Below are 14757 nucleotides of genomic sequence, written 5' to 3' on the forward strand. Positions count from 1 at the left end.
GACCTTGCCATTAGTAGGGAGGCTTGCATGCCTTAGCAATATAAATAGCCAAACTGGAGGTGCAACCACAATGGAGGGGTATCTGTTCTGAGGCCAGACAAATGTGTTTACTGAACAGAGGCAGAAGCCTTTGCAGTAGTTGCAGGGGCAACAGTCTGGATGATTGACTGAACTGGCCTTGTAATATCAACCAAAACAGCATCGCTGTGCTGGTACAGCGAACGGCTGAAAGCAAGGGAAAACTGTTGTTGTTATTGTTGTGGTCTCCAGACCTGAGACTGGTTTGAGCAGCTCTCCATGGTACCCTATCCTGTGCAAGCTTCTTCATCTCCCAGTATCTACTGCAACCTACATCCTTCTGAATCTGCTTAGTGTATTCATCTCTTGGTCTCCCTCTACGATTTTTACCCTCCACGCTGCCCTCCAATGCTAACTTTGTGATCCCTTGATGCCTCAGAACATGTCCTACCAACTGGTCCCTTCTTCTTGTCAAGTTGTGCCACAAACTCCTCTTCTCCCCAATTCTATTCAATACTTCCTCATTAGTTATGTGATCTACCCATCTAATCTTCAGCATTCTTCTGTAGCACCACATTTCGAAAGCTTCTATTCTCTTCTTGTCCAAGCTATTTATCGTCCATGTTTCACTTCCATACATGGCTACACTCCATACAAATACTCTCAGAAACGACTTCCTGACACTTAAATCTATACTCGATGTTAACAAATTTCTCTTCTTCAGGAACGCTTTCCTTGCCATTGCCAGTCTACATTTTATATCCTCTCTACTTCGACCATCATCAGTTATTTTTCTCCCCAAATAGCAGAACTCCTTTACTACTTTAAGTGTCTCATTTCCTAATCTAATTCCCTCAGCATCACCCGACTTAAGACGACTACATTCCACTATCCTCGTTTTGCTTTTGTTGATGTTCATCTTATATCCTCCTTTCAAGACACTGTCCATTCCGTTCAACTGCTCTTCCAAATAATTTTTCCCAAGGGCATGCAGCTTCACTGTATGGGTAATGATGATGGCGTCCTCTTGGCTAAAATATTTGGGAGGTAAAATAGTTCCTCATTTAGAGCTCCGGGCGGGAACTACTCAGGAGGATGTCGTTTTCAGGAGAAACAAAACTGGCATTCTACGGATCGGAGTGTGGAATATCAGATCCCTTAATTGGGCAGGTAGATTAGAAAATTTAAAATGGGAAATAGATAGGTTAAAGTTAGATATAATGGGTATTAGTGAAGATCAGTGGCGGGAGGAATAGGACTTCTGGTCAGATGAATACAGGGTTGCAGATAAAAAAATCCAACGGAGGTAATGAGGGAATACGTTTAATAATGGGCATAATCCGTATCACTTCAGGCAGGGGGATTACCTTCTAGTCTTAGATGTTATTGATTTTAGCATATATTAAAATTCAGGAGTAAGTAAGAAACACATATTTTTGTTTTCTTCATAAAAGTTCCTGCCCCGAGATACAGGCCTCCAAAGATGACACTGGAAACACCATTTTCAAGCTGCGAATTTCAGAAAAAATTTTAAAATGCTATATCTCTGTTACAGTTCTAGATATTTTGTTACAGGTTTTTTCTTATTTGAATGCTAATTGCTTTATGATTACAATGGTATCCTCCGTTTGGACATATCTGCCAAAGTTCTTTTACTGTGGCCTTTTGAACTTTTTTAAATAATTTACAGAAAAAAATTTTTTTCCAAAAACGCCAATCCACTAAAGATAGATTTTTTCTGTTGATTAATACCATGTAGTACTATATTCTGTGTAAAGGAGAGCTTCCAATTTTAAGTTGGCCAGTTTTTTTTTTTTTTAAATCATTTTTTTAACTTTCAAGGATGTATGTCTTCACTGAAAGTGTTTCTTACTAATTTCTTTGTTATAATGTTTATTTCTATTGTCTTTGTTGCAGTTATTTCTTATCACTTTCCTTGTTGCAGTTATTTCTTTTCACTTTCATTGTTGCAAATATTTCTTACACTTTGTTGTTGTTTCTTGTCAGTTTCTTTGTCGTGGTTGTTTATTGCAGGTTTCTGTATTGTAATTGTTCAGTACTAATTTGTTTACAGACAAGGCTTCTAAAAAATCTGAGACCATCCAGTGAGTTCTGTGTTTTCGTGAGGAATTTGCCAATTGACGCAGTTGGAGTGTGTTTAGTGAAAGGGACTGTTTGAAATATCTTCTGACTGTAGAGTGAAGTGTGCCGACTATTTGCATATCTTTAAGAGAGACAAAAAAAAAAAAAAAAAAAAAAAAAAAAATGTGTGTTCTCATTTGAAGACTCTGTTTCAAAGTGAAGATGTTTCCAGTGACGACTTTTTTCGTTCTAAATGTTTTGACAGAATAACAACAATGATAGTATCTGAACAAGGTGAAGCCTCCCATGGTGCAGATGATGCAGATTTTGCATCAATGGAGGAAGAATTAAATATCCTGAATCAGTCAACTACAGAGGTAGGTGTTAGCACTTTTAAGAAACCGTGGTCAGTGAAGTCCAGTCATAAGCTCTATGCATCAAGAAAGCACAGAGAAATTAATAAAGCTATGGATGAATACACTACAGCTAAACTGACCACACTTAGATCAGTTACTGCTGCTACAATGGCATGTTACCAAGATTTAAGTGAGTTTGAACGTGATGTTATAGTCAACGCAGGAATTATGGGACACAGCATCTCCAAGGTGGCGATGAAGTGGGGATTTTCCTGCACGACCATTTCATGAGTGTACCATGAATATCAGAAGTCTGGTAAAACATCAAATCTCCGACATTGCTGCGGCCAGAAAAAGATCCTGCAAGAATGGGATCAAGGACGACAGAAGAGAATCTTTCAAAGTGACAGAAGTGCAATCCTTCTGCAAATTGCTGCAGATCTCAATGCTGGGACACCTACATGTATCAGCGTGCGAAATATTCAACGAAACATAAGGCCCACTCATGTAACCCTTGAGGACTGCACGACACAACGCTTTATGCCTCGCCTGCGCCCATCAACACCAACATTGGGCTGTCGATGTCTGGAAACATGTTGCCTCGTCAGACAAGTCTCATTTCAAACTGTATCGAGAGTATGGATGTGTATGGGTATGGGTATGGAAACAACCTCATGAATCCATGGACCCTGCGTGTCAGCATGGGACTGATCAAGCTGGTGGAGGCTCTGTAATGGTGTGGGGTGTGTGCAGTTGGAGTGTTTAATATTTTCTGTAAGATAATTAATATACAATATGAATAGCAAGCACCGCAACAAACTTTCCTAAGGCACACCTTAAGTTATTTCTACATCTGGCGATGACTACCCATCCCAGATAATATGTTGTGTCCTCCCTGCCGAAAAGTCCTCAACTCAAGTCACAAATTTCACTTGATATGCCCTTATGATCGTACTTTTGACAACAAGCATAGGTGTGGCACAGAGGCAAATGCTTTTTGGAAATCAAGAAATACTGCATCTGCCTGACTGCCTTGTTCCAAAGGTTTCTGTATGTCATGTGAGAAAAGTGAGAGTTGGGTTGCACAAGATCGATGTTTTCAGAATCCATGCTGATAGGCATTGAGGAGGAGGTCATTCTGTTCAACACACCTCATTAGTTTTGAGCTCCAAGTATGTTCTAAGTTTATACAAGAAATCAATGTCAAGGCTATTGAACAGTGTTTTGCGGATCACTTCTAGTGCCCTTCCTGTAGACAGTTGTGGCCAGTGCTTTTTTCCAAGAACTGGGCACTGTTTTTTGTTTGAGTGATCTATGACAGATAAGAGTTACAAGAGGGGCTAACTCAGCCACAAATTCAGTATCTAATCTGACAGGAATTCCGTCAGGCCCTGGAGCTCTGTTAAGTTTTAATTATGTCACCTGTTCCTCAACACCACTGACACTAGTATTTATTTCATTCATCTTTTCAGAGGTACAAGGATGAAATTGGAGCAATTTTCCTGGGTTTTCCTCTGTAAAGAAACATTTGAAAACAGAGTTAAGCATTTCAGCTTTTGCTTTGTTACCCTTAATTTCAGTTTCAATCTCATTCGCAAGGGAATGGATACTAACTTTGGTGCCACTAACGGCCTTTACATGTTACCAGAATTTCTTTGGGTTGTGCAAAATATCATTTGACAATATTCTGCTACAGTAGTCATTGAAGGCATCACAAATTGCTCTCTTGACAGTCAAATGCATTTCAATCAGGTTCTCTCTGCCTGTAGTCTTATGATTTACACCTATTATGCAGTAGTCTCTGTTTCTTTAGAAGTTTCTTTACAGTGACTGTATACCATATCTACCCTACCCTACCATATACATAGCTATCCTGTTATGGTCAACTTTTCTTTGAAACTTGAGCCATAGTTCCTCTACATGTTCCTGGCCTGTGCTGAAAGTTTTAAGTTCCTCCCTGAGACATGACACTACTGATTTTTTTTTATCTAGTTTACTGAACATATTGGAAACTCCAGGTTGAAATAACAATAATATCAGGAATACGATAGATTGCTACTCACAGTAAAGATGATCCGTTGAGTTGCAGACAGGTACAACAAAGTTACTACTACACATGCAGCTATCAGCCAAAGCCTTCCTCAGCAAAGAAAACATATACGCATTCACACAAGTAAGCACACCTCATGTGCACTCTACCAAGTCATCAGATCATCTTTATGGAGATTAGCAATCTATCCTATTCCTTGTATTATTGTTAGTGAATAGGCCTATATAATATCTTTTTGCTTGTTTTAGTTGTTCTTTACCTTTATATCCTTGGTAATCACTGTTGTCATCACTGTGCCATGGTTACTGATACCAGTTTCAATGTGGACATCCTCAAAGGGATCACGTCTATTTATTGCCATTAGATTCAATACATTTCCATCTTGATTGGGATTCCTAACTATCTGTTCTAGGAAGTTTTCAGAGAAAGCATTTAATTGTGTTTCATAGGACGTCTCATAATGCCCAACACTAACAAAACTGCAATTTTCCCCAATTAATTTCTGGATGATTTAAGTCTCCACTGAGGATTACAGTATGATTTGAGAACTTACATAGATCCAACCAATGAACATGAAGTGTCAAAAGTGACAAAAAGCTTGAAACCTAAAAACATAAGAAGGGGCAGATGAGGTGCTGGTATCTGCCATAGTTAATACTGCTCCACAGACCACAAGACACTTGGTGTACATTGCCAACCTGTGTACATTGCCAACCTATCATTTAGTGAAGCAGAGTTTCCCGAAATGCTAAAAATATTAAAAGTGAAGCCATTATTTAAAAAGGGTGACAAGTAAAAGGTAAGAAACTACTGTACAATAGCACTCATTCCATCACTCATCAAAATATTGAAAAAATGGATGGAGCACAATTAACAAATATCTAAATAATCATAAGCCCCTGAAAAGGAGTCAGCATAGGTTTCAGGCATGTAAAAACAAAGAAACAGCAGTAACTTGCTGCACTGTACAAATAAGCAGAAATGTGGGGGAAAAAAACAACAGCCTAGTAGGAGTTAATTAGATATCTCCAAAGCATTTAACACTGTCATCCTTTCAGAAAAACTAGAGGGGTTAGGTTAGCTTAAAAAAGAAAAAATGCCTATGACACTAATACAGATTTTAGGACTGAGTTGACATTAAATGTAAATAAAGCAGACTGCATGCAGTTTGGAAAAAAAAGTCAAAATGTAAATGTAGATCTGGTGTAGGTTGACAAATTCATAGGCAAAGTAGCATCTATAAAATTAACTATGGAGAAAAGAACAGCAATTAATTGTGAAATCTGCAGTTTTATTACAGCAGATCTGTAATACATAGTCACGGCTTAAGTTAAGATTCCTGTATGCTCCACAATAACCAATATTGTTCATTACGCAACACTTTCGAGTAATGTCACCTGTTGTTATATGCACTAAAGATGACTATGCAACAGTTGAAATCTAGATCTGCTGTAATAAATTGACAGATTTCGCAATCAACTGCTGTTCTTTCCTTCATTGTCTATATTCAACAATCATTGCACACAAAGGGGTCACATGGATTCCAATCTGATCTACAAAACTGCTGGGGACCTCACACTTTCTTCTCTTATGTTGGAGGAACACCCCAAGAACTACCCTGGGGCACTGACTGATACTGCCTATGAGTGAGGATAACGGACATCACAGCTTTAAGTGTGTCTGCATGGTGCATAGTTATTTTTTCAAAGTGTGCTCCTGAGATAGCCCTACTACCTGAATAGCAGAGCACTGGGCCACTTATAGCACTCTTGGTCATCATGCATGCTATCGAGTTGACATATGAGATGGTTGCCCGAGCTTCTAGACTTCTTGTGCAGTTTTTTGATATCCTTGAATCTTAAGTACCCCCAGCTCATCTGCAGCTTCATGTAGTTAGACCGCTGGAAAATCGAATGGGGATGGATGATTAGTGAAGGGCTTTATTCAAAGTGGTTTGGAGTTTGTGCAGATGTGTCTGTGCTGCATTGCCCCAGACTGCAGAATCACAGTCCATCACACCACAGACGAAGACCCTGAATAGGCTGAAACCACTTTCAGTGGGCAACTGCGAATCTGCATTCAGCAGTGTTAGAGGACACCAAAAAGCACTGCAATGTTTTCTGTCTCACATTAACGATGTAGTGTACTAAAGTCAGTTTGCTGTCCAGGGTAACACCAAGATACTCTGACGTCGTAGTCCAGTCATTCAGTTCTCCAAAGAGTTGTATTGGTTGCAGATCTGGCCAAAGGCATTTAGTGAGCTGAAGCCTCTGGCTCTTGGTCACATTAAAACCAATCTGCCACCAAGTTGCCCAATCTTTAATGGTGATGCATGTCTCCTGTAGCTGCCAATGCACAGCTTGCAGCCATCTACTTTGATACAGAGTGCCGTGTCATCAGCATACACTGCTTTATTAACTCTTGGAGTCTGAGGCACATCTGACATGTACGTAGCGTATAGTACAGGGCCCAGCAAAGATCCCTGTGGCATGCCTGTGCGAACTCTTCTGATGGCGGATGTTGTTTCTCCAACTCTAATGACAAAGGTATGGTACCACAGGTAGCTTGCCCCAACAGCACGACAGAAAAGCCTCCAATGCCACGGCCGAACAGCTTGCAGAGCATTCCCTCATGCCGGACAAAATTTCTGGGAATTCATCTTGATGAAAACTAAAAATTTTAATGACCATGTAATAATTCTTGCACAGAAACTCAATTCAGCTTATTTTGCTTCAACTATTATCACAAACATTTGTACCTTAGAAAGTGCAATACATAGTACAATTTTTTTAGTCGGTTGCAATACACGGAATAATATTTTGGGGTTCCAAAATTTTTTTATGGGAGAGGGCCGACCAAATAATAATTCCTAGTCCTTCACAGATATACTGCAAATCAGTATTCAGAAAGCTTAAGATACCAAAATACCATCCACATCGAAGAAGGTTGACATTTCAACTACAATCCCTCAAACCAGCACAGCCCTCCATACACAGTGAACAGAAAGAACTAACACATACTGGCATGTGAACCATATCGGTATTAAATTTTACAACAGATTGCCAGACTATTACAGAAAGTGGGTAGCCTAGTTGAAAAGAAATTTAAAACAACACCTAAAAAATTTCTAATCGTACAATGTTTTACTTGGTAAGTGACCATACTGGCCACAAAAATTTTTCTAATAATACTTATATCAAGCCAAAACTGGAAAACCAGTCTTCTTACCCTTGACATTTATATTATGTTTATATATCTAATGGACAGCTGTTGTCTGATGAAAAGCCTTTACTGAACCATTGTTGTTAGTTAGTTACATGTTCCACAGATCATTTGAATGATTATTTTTATCAGAATAATGTGTGTAAAAGGATCCATTGGTTAGGTAAGACAAAAGTGAAGGCCTGTGTAGAACAGACATCTAAAATAACAGAAGTACTGTCACAGCAGGCAATGAAACCCTTGAAACTCCAAGTGTCTGTGAAAACCTCACGAGTCCAGTAACCAGTAACATGTTACCAAAGGGAGGTATGAAAGTGAATCAATTACTCAAATTTTGTCAATAACTGTGCTGCTTGTATATAGTTACACATGTTACAACATTATCTGTATAACTTACATTTTTTTAACTGGTTTTGCTCCTTTTGTAAAATTTCACGAAACAGAATTGCAAGGTTTTCACAGCCTACTGTCAATTGTTATTGTTGTCATCTTCAGACAAAGGATTAATACGTTTGCTGAGTTTTGCTTGCACTTTTAGTTTTTATGCCAAACAGTGTGTGTGTTTTTTTTTTAAAAAAAAAAAAAGAAGGCAAATTGTGTTTAATCATGGCTCAAATGCAAACGTGAGGCTATGGTACAGATCAACACATTACAACAACCTTCATTTGCATTCATATTTGTCGGCTTCACCAACTCACAATCAAATTATCACCTTAAAACCTAAACTGAATCTTGGGCTACACTAAAGATCAGTCTGTCACCACATCCAAGATTTCAGTGGTGATCCAATATCACACTTGAGCCACCTACATTAATCCCTTTGTCTCCCTCTATAAGATTCATGATGGGAAAGTATGTATGTATACAAATTTGTATTACAATGTATTATTTGGTATTATTTTATGTATGTATTTGTGTATTACATTTCCTCATAATGACTTCACATAAAATTTGTGTGTACATTTGGGTAACATCCTTACAATATTTATTATTAGATAAATCAATAAAAATATATGGATGTAGAGATGAAAAGGCAGGGCAGTGTGGAGACCTGAATCAAACTAGTCTTTGGACTGAAGACCACAACAAAAGAAACATCTTGAGTTGTTCCATGCTATATGTTACAATAACAAACTTAGTCATCATTTCATTTCACAAATATGGTACACATGAAGTTAACTGTAAAATAGTGTCATCTTCGTATGTTTTCTTTGTTTCAGTTTTTATAATTCCTAATGTAACTTTACGGCAAAAAATGCAATGACATTTACCTTCTAAAGTATTTTTTTTTACTAAATATACATTTATTACTTGTCTTCAACTGAAACTGATTTGACATATATCTAATTTTTATGTTAGGGGTGTGTAACACACAAAGTTGTAATGTAAAGTCTTTACAGCGGCCCTTTTGTAACTGGTCTTACTGAATGAAAGTACTGTTTAATTTAGAAGTAAAATGTAACCATATTACAAGTTTAACATTTGAACAACAATAAAAATCATAAACGCGAGCCTTAAGTCAATTTTGGATTACACTATAAAGTGGCACCATGTATCCACTCAACAAGAATCCCTTGTTACAGTCACTAACATCGTGGGCTTCTTCATTATATGGCACTTACACCATACTAAAATGAGTAACACCAGCCTGTTACGCCCTAATATCTGCACAGACAAAATTTATTCAAATTTGTTTCCAGTAGAACAGCAGTGCAAAACAACCTTCTTTCAATTCACTTAGTGACACAATTATTTAAACTTATAAACAATAATTTCTACATACCAAATTTCTCTTTTAGCCTACCATGTGAAACTTTCCGCCGTGCAATTTCTCCACATATCTGCCTTATGATTTCTCCATTTCACATTATGAAGTAGTTTAATGTTACTCACCATTTGTATGGGTAGATTACTGTTTCGCAGGCAATTAGAACCTTCTACTTCCCGTGGACGCTTTCTTGACATCCTTGACGGAGACTGGAGGTTCCATCCAGAATTTGGCTCAGCTTTACCTGCAACATCATATGTAACTTACACTCTTCCTTTCTGTTAGGCACTTATTTCTGTCTTTAAAAAGTCCATGCAGTCACAACAATCGGCATGCAATAACAGCTTTTGAGCGTCACAGCAGACGATCTTTAGTGTACTGGTTACGGTGCTGCAGATTTTAGCTGCCTCTGTAAACATGTGCGCGATGTGCCGTTCAAATTCGTGCCATTTTAAATTTTCATAATAAAGGGGAATGGAATTTCACCATTTTCGTTATCCTTTTGCTGTTAAAACTTAATAACTCATCCATTTGTGTGCAAACAGCCGAGTGGAGGTATCAAGTAATCGACTATTGACGAAGCCTACACGGATATAATCAAAGCTTTTTTCCCCCTACACGCAAGTGAAATACTTCAAAAATAGTCATCCAATTCTTATTTTCTGTTTTAGATAATATCAATACCTGGAGGCATTAATAATAATTTTCGCAACTCACTTGTTTGAATATTGTTATCCTTGGTGTTCCCGTAATTTCAATCTATGAGTTGCGTCACTTATCGTATGATGTTGTGACGTGCCAGGATGTGAGAAATTACGACAGTATTATTATAACTGGAAAATTTTTATTTCGTAAACATTAGACATGGTAACCGAGGAGTTAAGCTATATATGTCGGTTGTTGTTCTGTACTTACTGTTTCCAATCAATGACATTGTCACGTTCACAACAGACTCCGGCAAATTGGTTAACTGCCAACGTTTCTATTTCTTGCAGCGAATGATTCGAAAATAAGCACTTCTTACACTTAAGCATGTATGGTAACAGAAAACATATCTAACAGTTCTGTTGCAGTGTCTACCGATGATACGTGTGAACCTAATCGATGGGCAGCTATGACCTGGCACGACACGTTTCGCGTTTAGCGGGTCTACGTAACGGCTCCCCTCCTAGAGGCACTGTTCTGCGTGCGGCGTAGAGAAAATTGGAACCGTTTAAGTGCTGAATTGACGATAACAATTAGACATCATCGAGTTTGACGTATTGCAACGTATCCATGAAAACGCAGGTCACATACAGAGAGCCTATATAGGCTCTCTTTCAAGTTCACATAAATTATAGCAGAGACATTTGACTATTAAGTATCAGGTCCATGGGAGTGAGTGTTTAATTGAGGAAGAGAGAATCCCTAATTCCATTTTCGTGTCTTATGAGGAGATAACATGTTTTATATCACCCACTTCCAATTAAAGTGGTGAGATGAATATAGCAGTAGCTCGCAAAAATTCAGGAAGTGTGCATTTTCATTCTTCGGCTCGCAACGTCATTTCGTTGCAAAAACTTAGTAATGTGTTTAAACGAAAGCAGTAGAAACAGTGACTTCTCATCAAAAACATTGGTGATTTCCCCAGAGAAATTTAGAGCAATGTATAATTGTTGTACTGTCTGGCTGTATGGTGTGGAAGCGCTCCAGACCAGATGATAAATCTGATAAAAATCGGCAGTGCCACTGCCATGGAATTGCAGGCATGAAATGGGAATGGGGGAAAAATACATACTTTAGGGAATGTGTGTAGGTCTCTTGTCAGTCCCGCTTCATGGTTTGATATTAAAAATAAGATACTAACAATGCAAATGAGGAAGGGAGTTCAACCTGTAATAGAAATCTTGTACTCTGCAAATTTTAAAGGATTATGTATGAGCTGACCTGATGTATTTAGAAATGTATATTGCCACAGAAGTATGAAAGCTTCAGCGCAGTTTTATGTATTACAAATTAAAAAAAATTACAGTACAACTCATTTGGTGATTGGTATCAGTTGCAAAATATATTTTCTGTATGACTTACCAGTGACTGTGCTCAGCAGATTGGAAAAAGTGCATAGAAGTTTGTTTAGCAAAAATGATTTAATGTTTACAATTTACAGATCTAGAACTGCTAGTTTAGCAAGCACTCTGATGTTTATATCATCTGTGTGTTAAGAGTTTGCAGATTAGTCTTCAGAAACATTTGTAGCACATTTAGGAGAATAACACTAAAAATGTTAGCATACTGTGTTCACTTTCAATCCATATTGTTGTACGGGGTTATTTTTCGGAGTAATTCATAAACCAAACTAAAGTTGAGTCCAAGAATGTGTAATATGAATTACTTGTGTGAAATTAAGAACATCCTACAGAACCCTGTTGAGGGAGCTAGGAATATTAACTACTGCTTCCAACATGGTTATTCCTTAATGAAATTTGTCAGTTAAGATATATCTTTTTCAAGCCAACAGCTCAGTTCATTGTATCAATAGAAATCAAAATAATCTTCGTAAAGATTTGAAATCAGTCACTTTAGTCCAGAAATGTGTTCCTTCTACACTGCATCAATACACCAGCCACCTGACAGAGTGTCACGGAGGGTAGTTCTCGTTCCAATACCTGATCCCCACCTTTCCTGTTCCATTCACGACTGAAAAACCTCTATATTAGCTCTAATTTCTAAAAAATGTTTTGTCATTTCATGAGACGCTTATGGGAGATAGTAATATACTGTCCGATTCTTCACGGAACACACCCTCTCAGAATTTTAATATTACATCACTGTGATGCTCATAGCATCTCTCTTATAGTGTCTGCCATGGGGTTTGTCGAGCATCTCTATAACGCTCACGTCGACCAAATGACCCTGTGACAAAAGTCATTGCTCTTTGTTGGATCTCTCTCTCTATTCTACTAGTCCTACAGGATAAAAGTGCCAAAATATTGAGCAGTACTCAAGCATCAGTCAAACAAATGGTTTGTAAGCCAGTTCTTTTGGAGATGAGACACATTTACTTAAGATTCTTCCTGTGAATCTCAATCTAGCATCTGGTTTTCCCACCTTTTCTTTTATGTGTTCATTCCACTTAAGGTTGCCCCAGATGGTAATGACCAGGTATTTTATTGTATATACTGTATCCAGCAATTTGTCATCAATAGTGTAGTTGTTCAGTAATGTGAAATGTATTTTTCCCTATGTATGCACAATGTGTTACATTTATTCACATTCAGAGTCAACTGCCAGAGCCTGCACCATTCATCAATCCTCTACAGGTCTTTCTGCGAATTAACACTGTCTTCTGGTGTTGCTACTTTCTTATAGACAACTGTGCCATCTGTGAACAGAAGGGCTTCTGACATTTTCATTTATATACACTGTAAACAGTAACGGTCCTATCACACTTCCTTTGGGGTACTCCTGAAATTACTTTTACATCTGTTGATTTTGTCCTGTTTAGAGAAACAAGTTGAGCTCTCTGCAAGGAAGTCATGAACCCAGTTGCAAATCTGATCTTATACTCAGTACTTTCATATTTATTTTTTCACTATATGGCAGTGTGGAATTCTGTCAAATACCTTCCCGAATTCTAAGAACACGGCATAAAACTGATCGCTGTACATATCACGAAGGGATAGAGCGAGCAGAGTTTCACAAGATTTGTGAGGAATTCACTTTAATTTTTATGGAGGAGATTTTTGTTCACCAACAACCTCATAATACATGAGCATAAAACATGTTCCATAATTCTACAACAGACTGGCATCAACAATATAGGCCTATAATTACGTGCATCTGTCGTATAACCCTTCTCGAAAATGGGAAGGACTTGCACTTTTTTTCTAGTGATTAGGTACCCATCAACTTACGATAAACTGCTACTAGTAGGGTAGCAAGTTCTGTCACATAACCTCTTTAGAATCGGGTATCTCATCTGGTCCTGAAACACTTCTACTACTAAGCAACTGTAGACTTTTTTTCCTCTCCATCAGTTATCTCAATATCTTCCATTTCAATGATCAGACAACGATTCAGAGGGCCATATTACTATCTTCTGCAGTGAAACAATTTTGGAAGATCAAATTCAATATTTTAATCTTCTCTCTGTCATCTTCTGTTATTGGTCAGGAACACACATTTTAAATAACTTGCTGGCAGTCACAAAAAGTTTAACGATTAATAAAGTTCAGTTTAAGAGAAGCCCAAAAAGATTTAATGGTAGCCAACTACTACTACTCCTCCACTAATAATTATCGTAGTAGAACCAACTGATGATTATGGATTACTACTAACATCAAATAATACACGTATTGTGAACAGTTTGAATTCTGTACAAATTCAGTGCAGTAATGTGACCATTAGAAATAAGTATTGTAAAATGACTTTTCTATTTGATTCTGCATATTACATACTAAGCTGAGCATGGGCTGTTATCTTCTTAGGGTTCTCAAATGATGCATAAATGAACAGGCACTATTGTGTGCCTATTATGCATACTTCAGTGCCCATCTCAATTATGGACTCATATTCTGGGGAAATTCCCCAGCAGCTCAAGGGACTTTCAGAATACAAAAAAGAGCCACTAGGATTAGGACAGGGAGTGGTGCTCGACAGTCCTGCAAACTAATATTTAAAGCACTGAATATACTGCCTCTACCGTGTATGTTTATTGTTGACACACTAATGTACGTAAAAAAGTACATGATTGGAAATAATGATAATACTTTAAAAAACAAAGATATACATGATTATAATACTCGAATAAAATATAACTTGCATGTACCCCCAGCCAGTACCAGTTTGTATCAGAAAGGTACATGCTATCTGGGTATTAAACTCTATAATAGACTATCAAATAGTACAAAATGCTTACAAAATATTAGTGCTTTTGAAAGATCTGTCAGAGAATATCTACAGTACCACTGTTTCTACTCAGTAAAGGAATACGTGGACCAGAATAACTGTTAAGAACTAAAGCTGTTGTAATTTGTAACATTGTAAGAACTACAACTATTGAAATTGGTAGCATGTTGAAAAATGATTATTTAAATATGTATCATTTTGAACTTATTACTAAGTCCAATATCATCCTGTACACTGTACTACATATGATCAAAGGACTCAATAAATAAATAAAGAACTATAATATGCATCTTAGTGTACTAAACATTTACATGTTTTTTGACAAGTTTGCTATTACCTTGTAAGTGAAAATATGTTTAATATTTTTGATGTAT

General features: G+C 37.5%; 1 protein-coding gene across 7 annotated transcripts in view; it reads right to left on the reverse strand.

The window, feature by feature from the left end:
- LOC126235838 (choline-phosphate cytidylyltransferase A-like) overlaps window positions 1-10798 on the reverse strand; it is a 116718-nt gene extending 105920 nt beyond the window's left edge. Inside the window, exons 1-3 of one of the 7 annotated variants that reach the window (XM_049944701.1) lie at window positions 10412-10797; window positions 10214-10329; window positions 9622-9740 (exon numbers count right to left, since the gene is read on the reverse strand). In XM_049944701.1, the coding sequence (XP_049800658.1) occupies window positions 9622-9693 (72 nt within the window). In that variant the 5' untranslated portion in view covers window positions 9694-9740; window positions 10214-10329; window positions 10412-10797. Of the gene's footprint in view, window positions 1-9621; window positions 9741-9982; window positions 10122-10180; window positions 10330-10411 lie in introns of those variants that run through there. The other 6 variants (XM_049944695.1, XM_049944696.1, XM_049944697.1 and 3 more) reach the window with 6 other exon arrangements.
- Between the last annotated feature and the right edge of the window lie 3959 nt (window positions 10799-14757).

Source organism: Schistocerca nitens, chromosome 2 (genome assembly GCF_023898315.1).
Source record: "Schistocerca nitens isolate TAMUIC-IGC-003100 chromosome 2, iqSchNite1.1, whole genome shotgun sequence".
NCBI lineage: Eukaryota > Metazoa > Arthropoda > Insecta > Orthoptera > Acrididae > Schistocerca > Schistocerca nitens.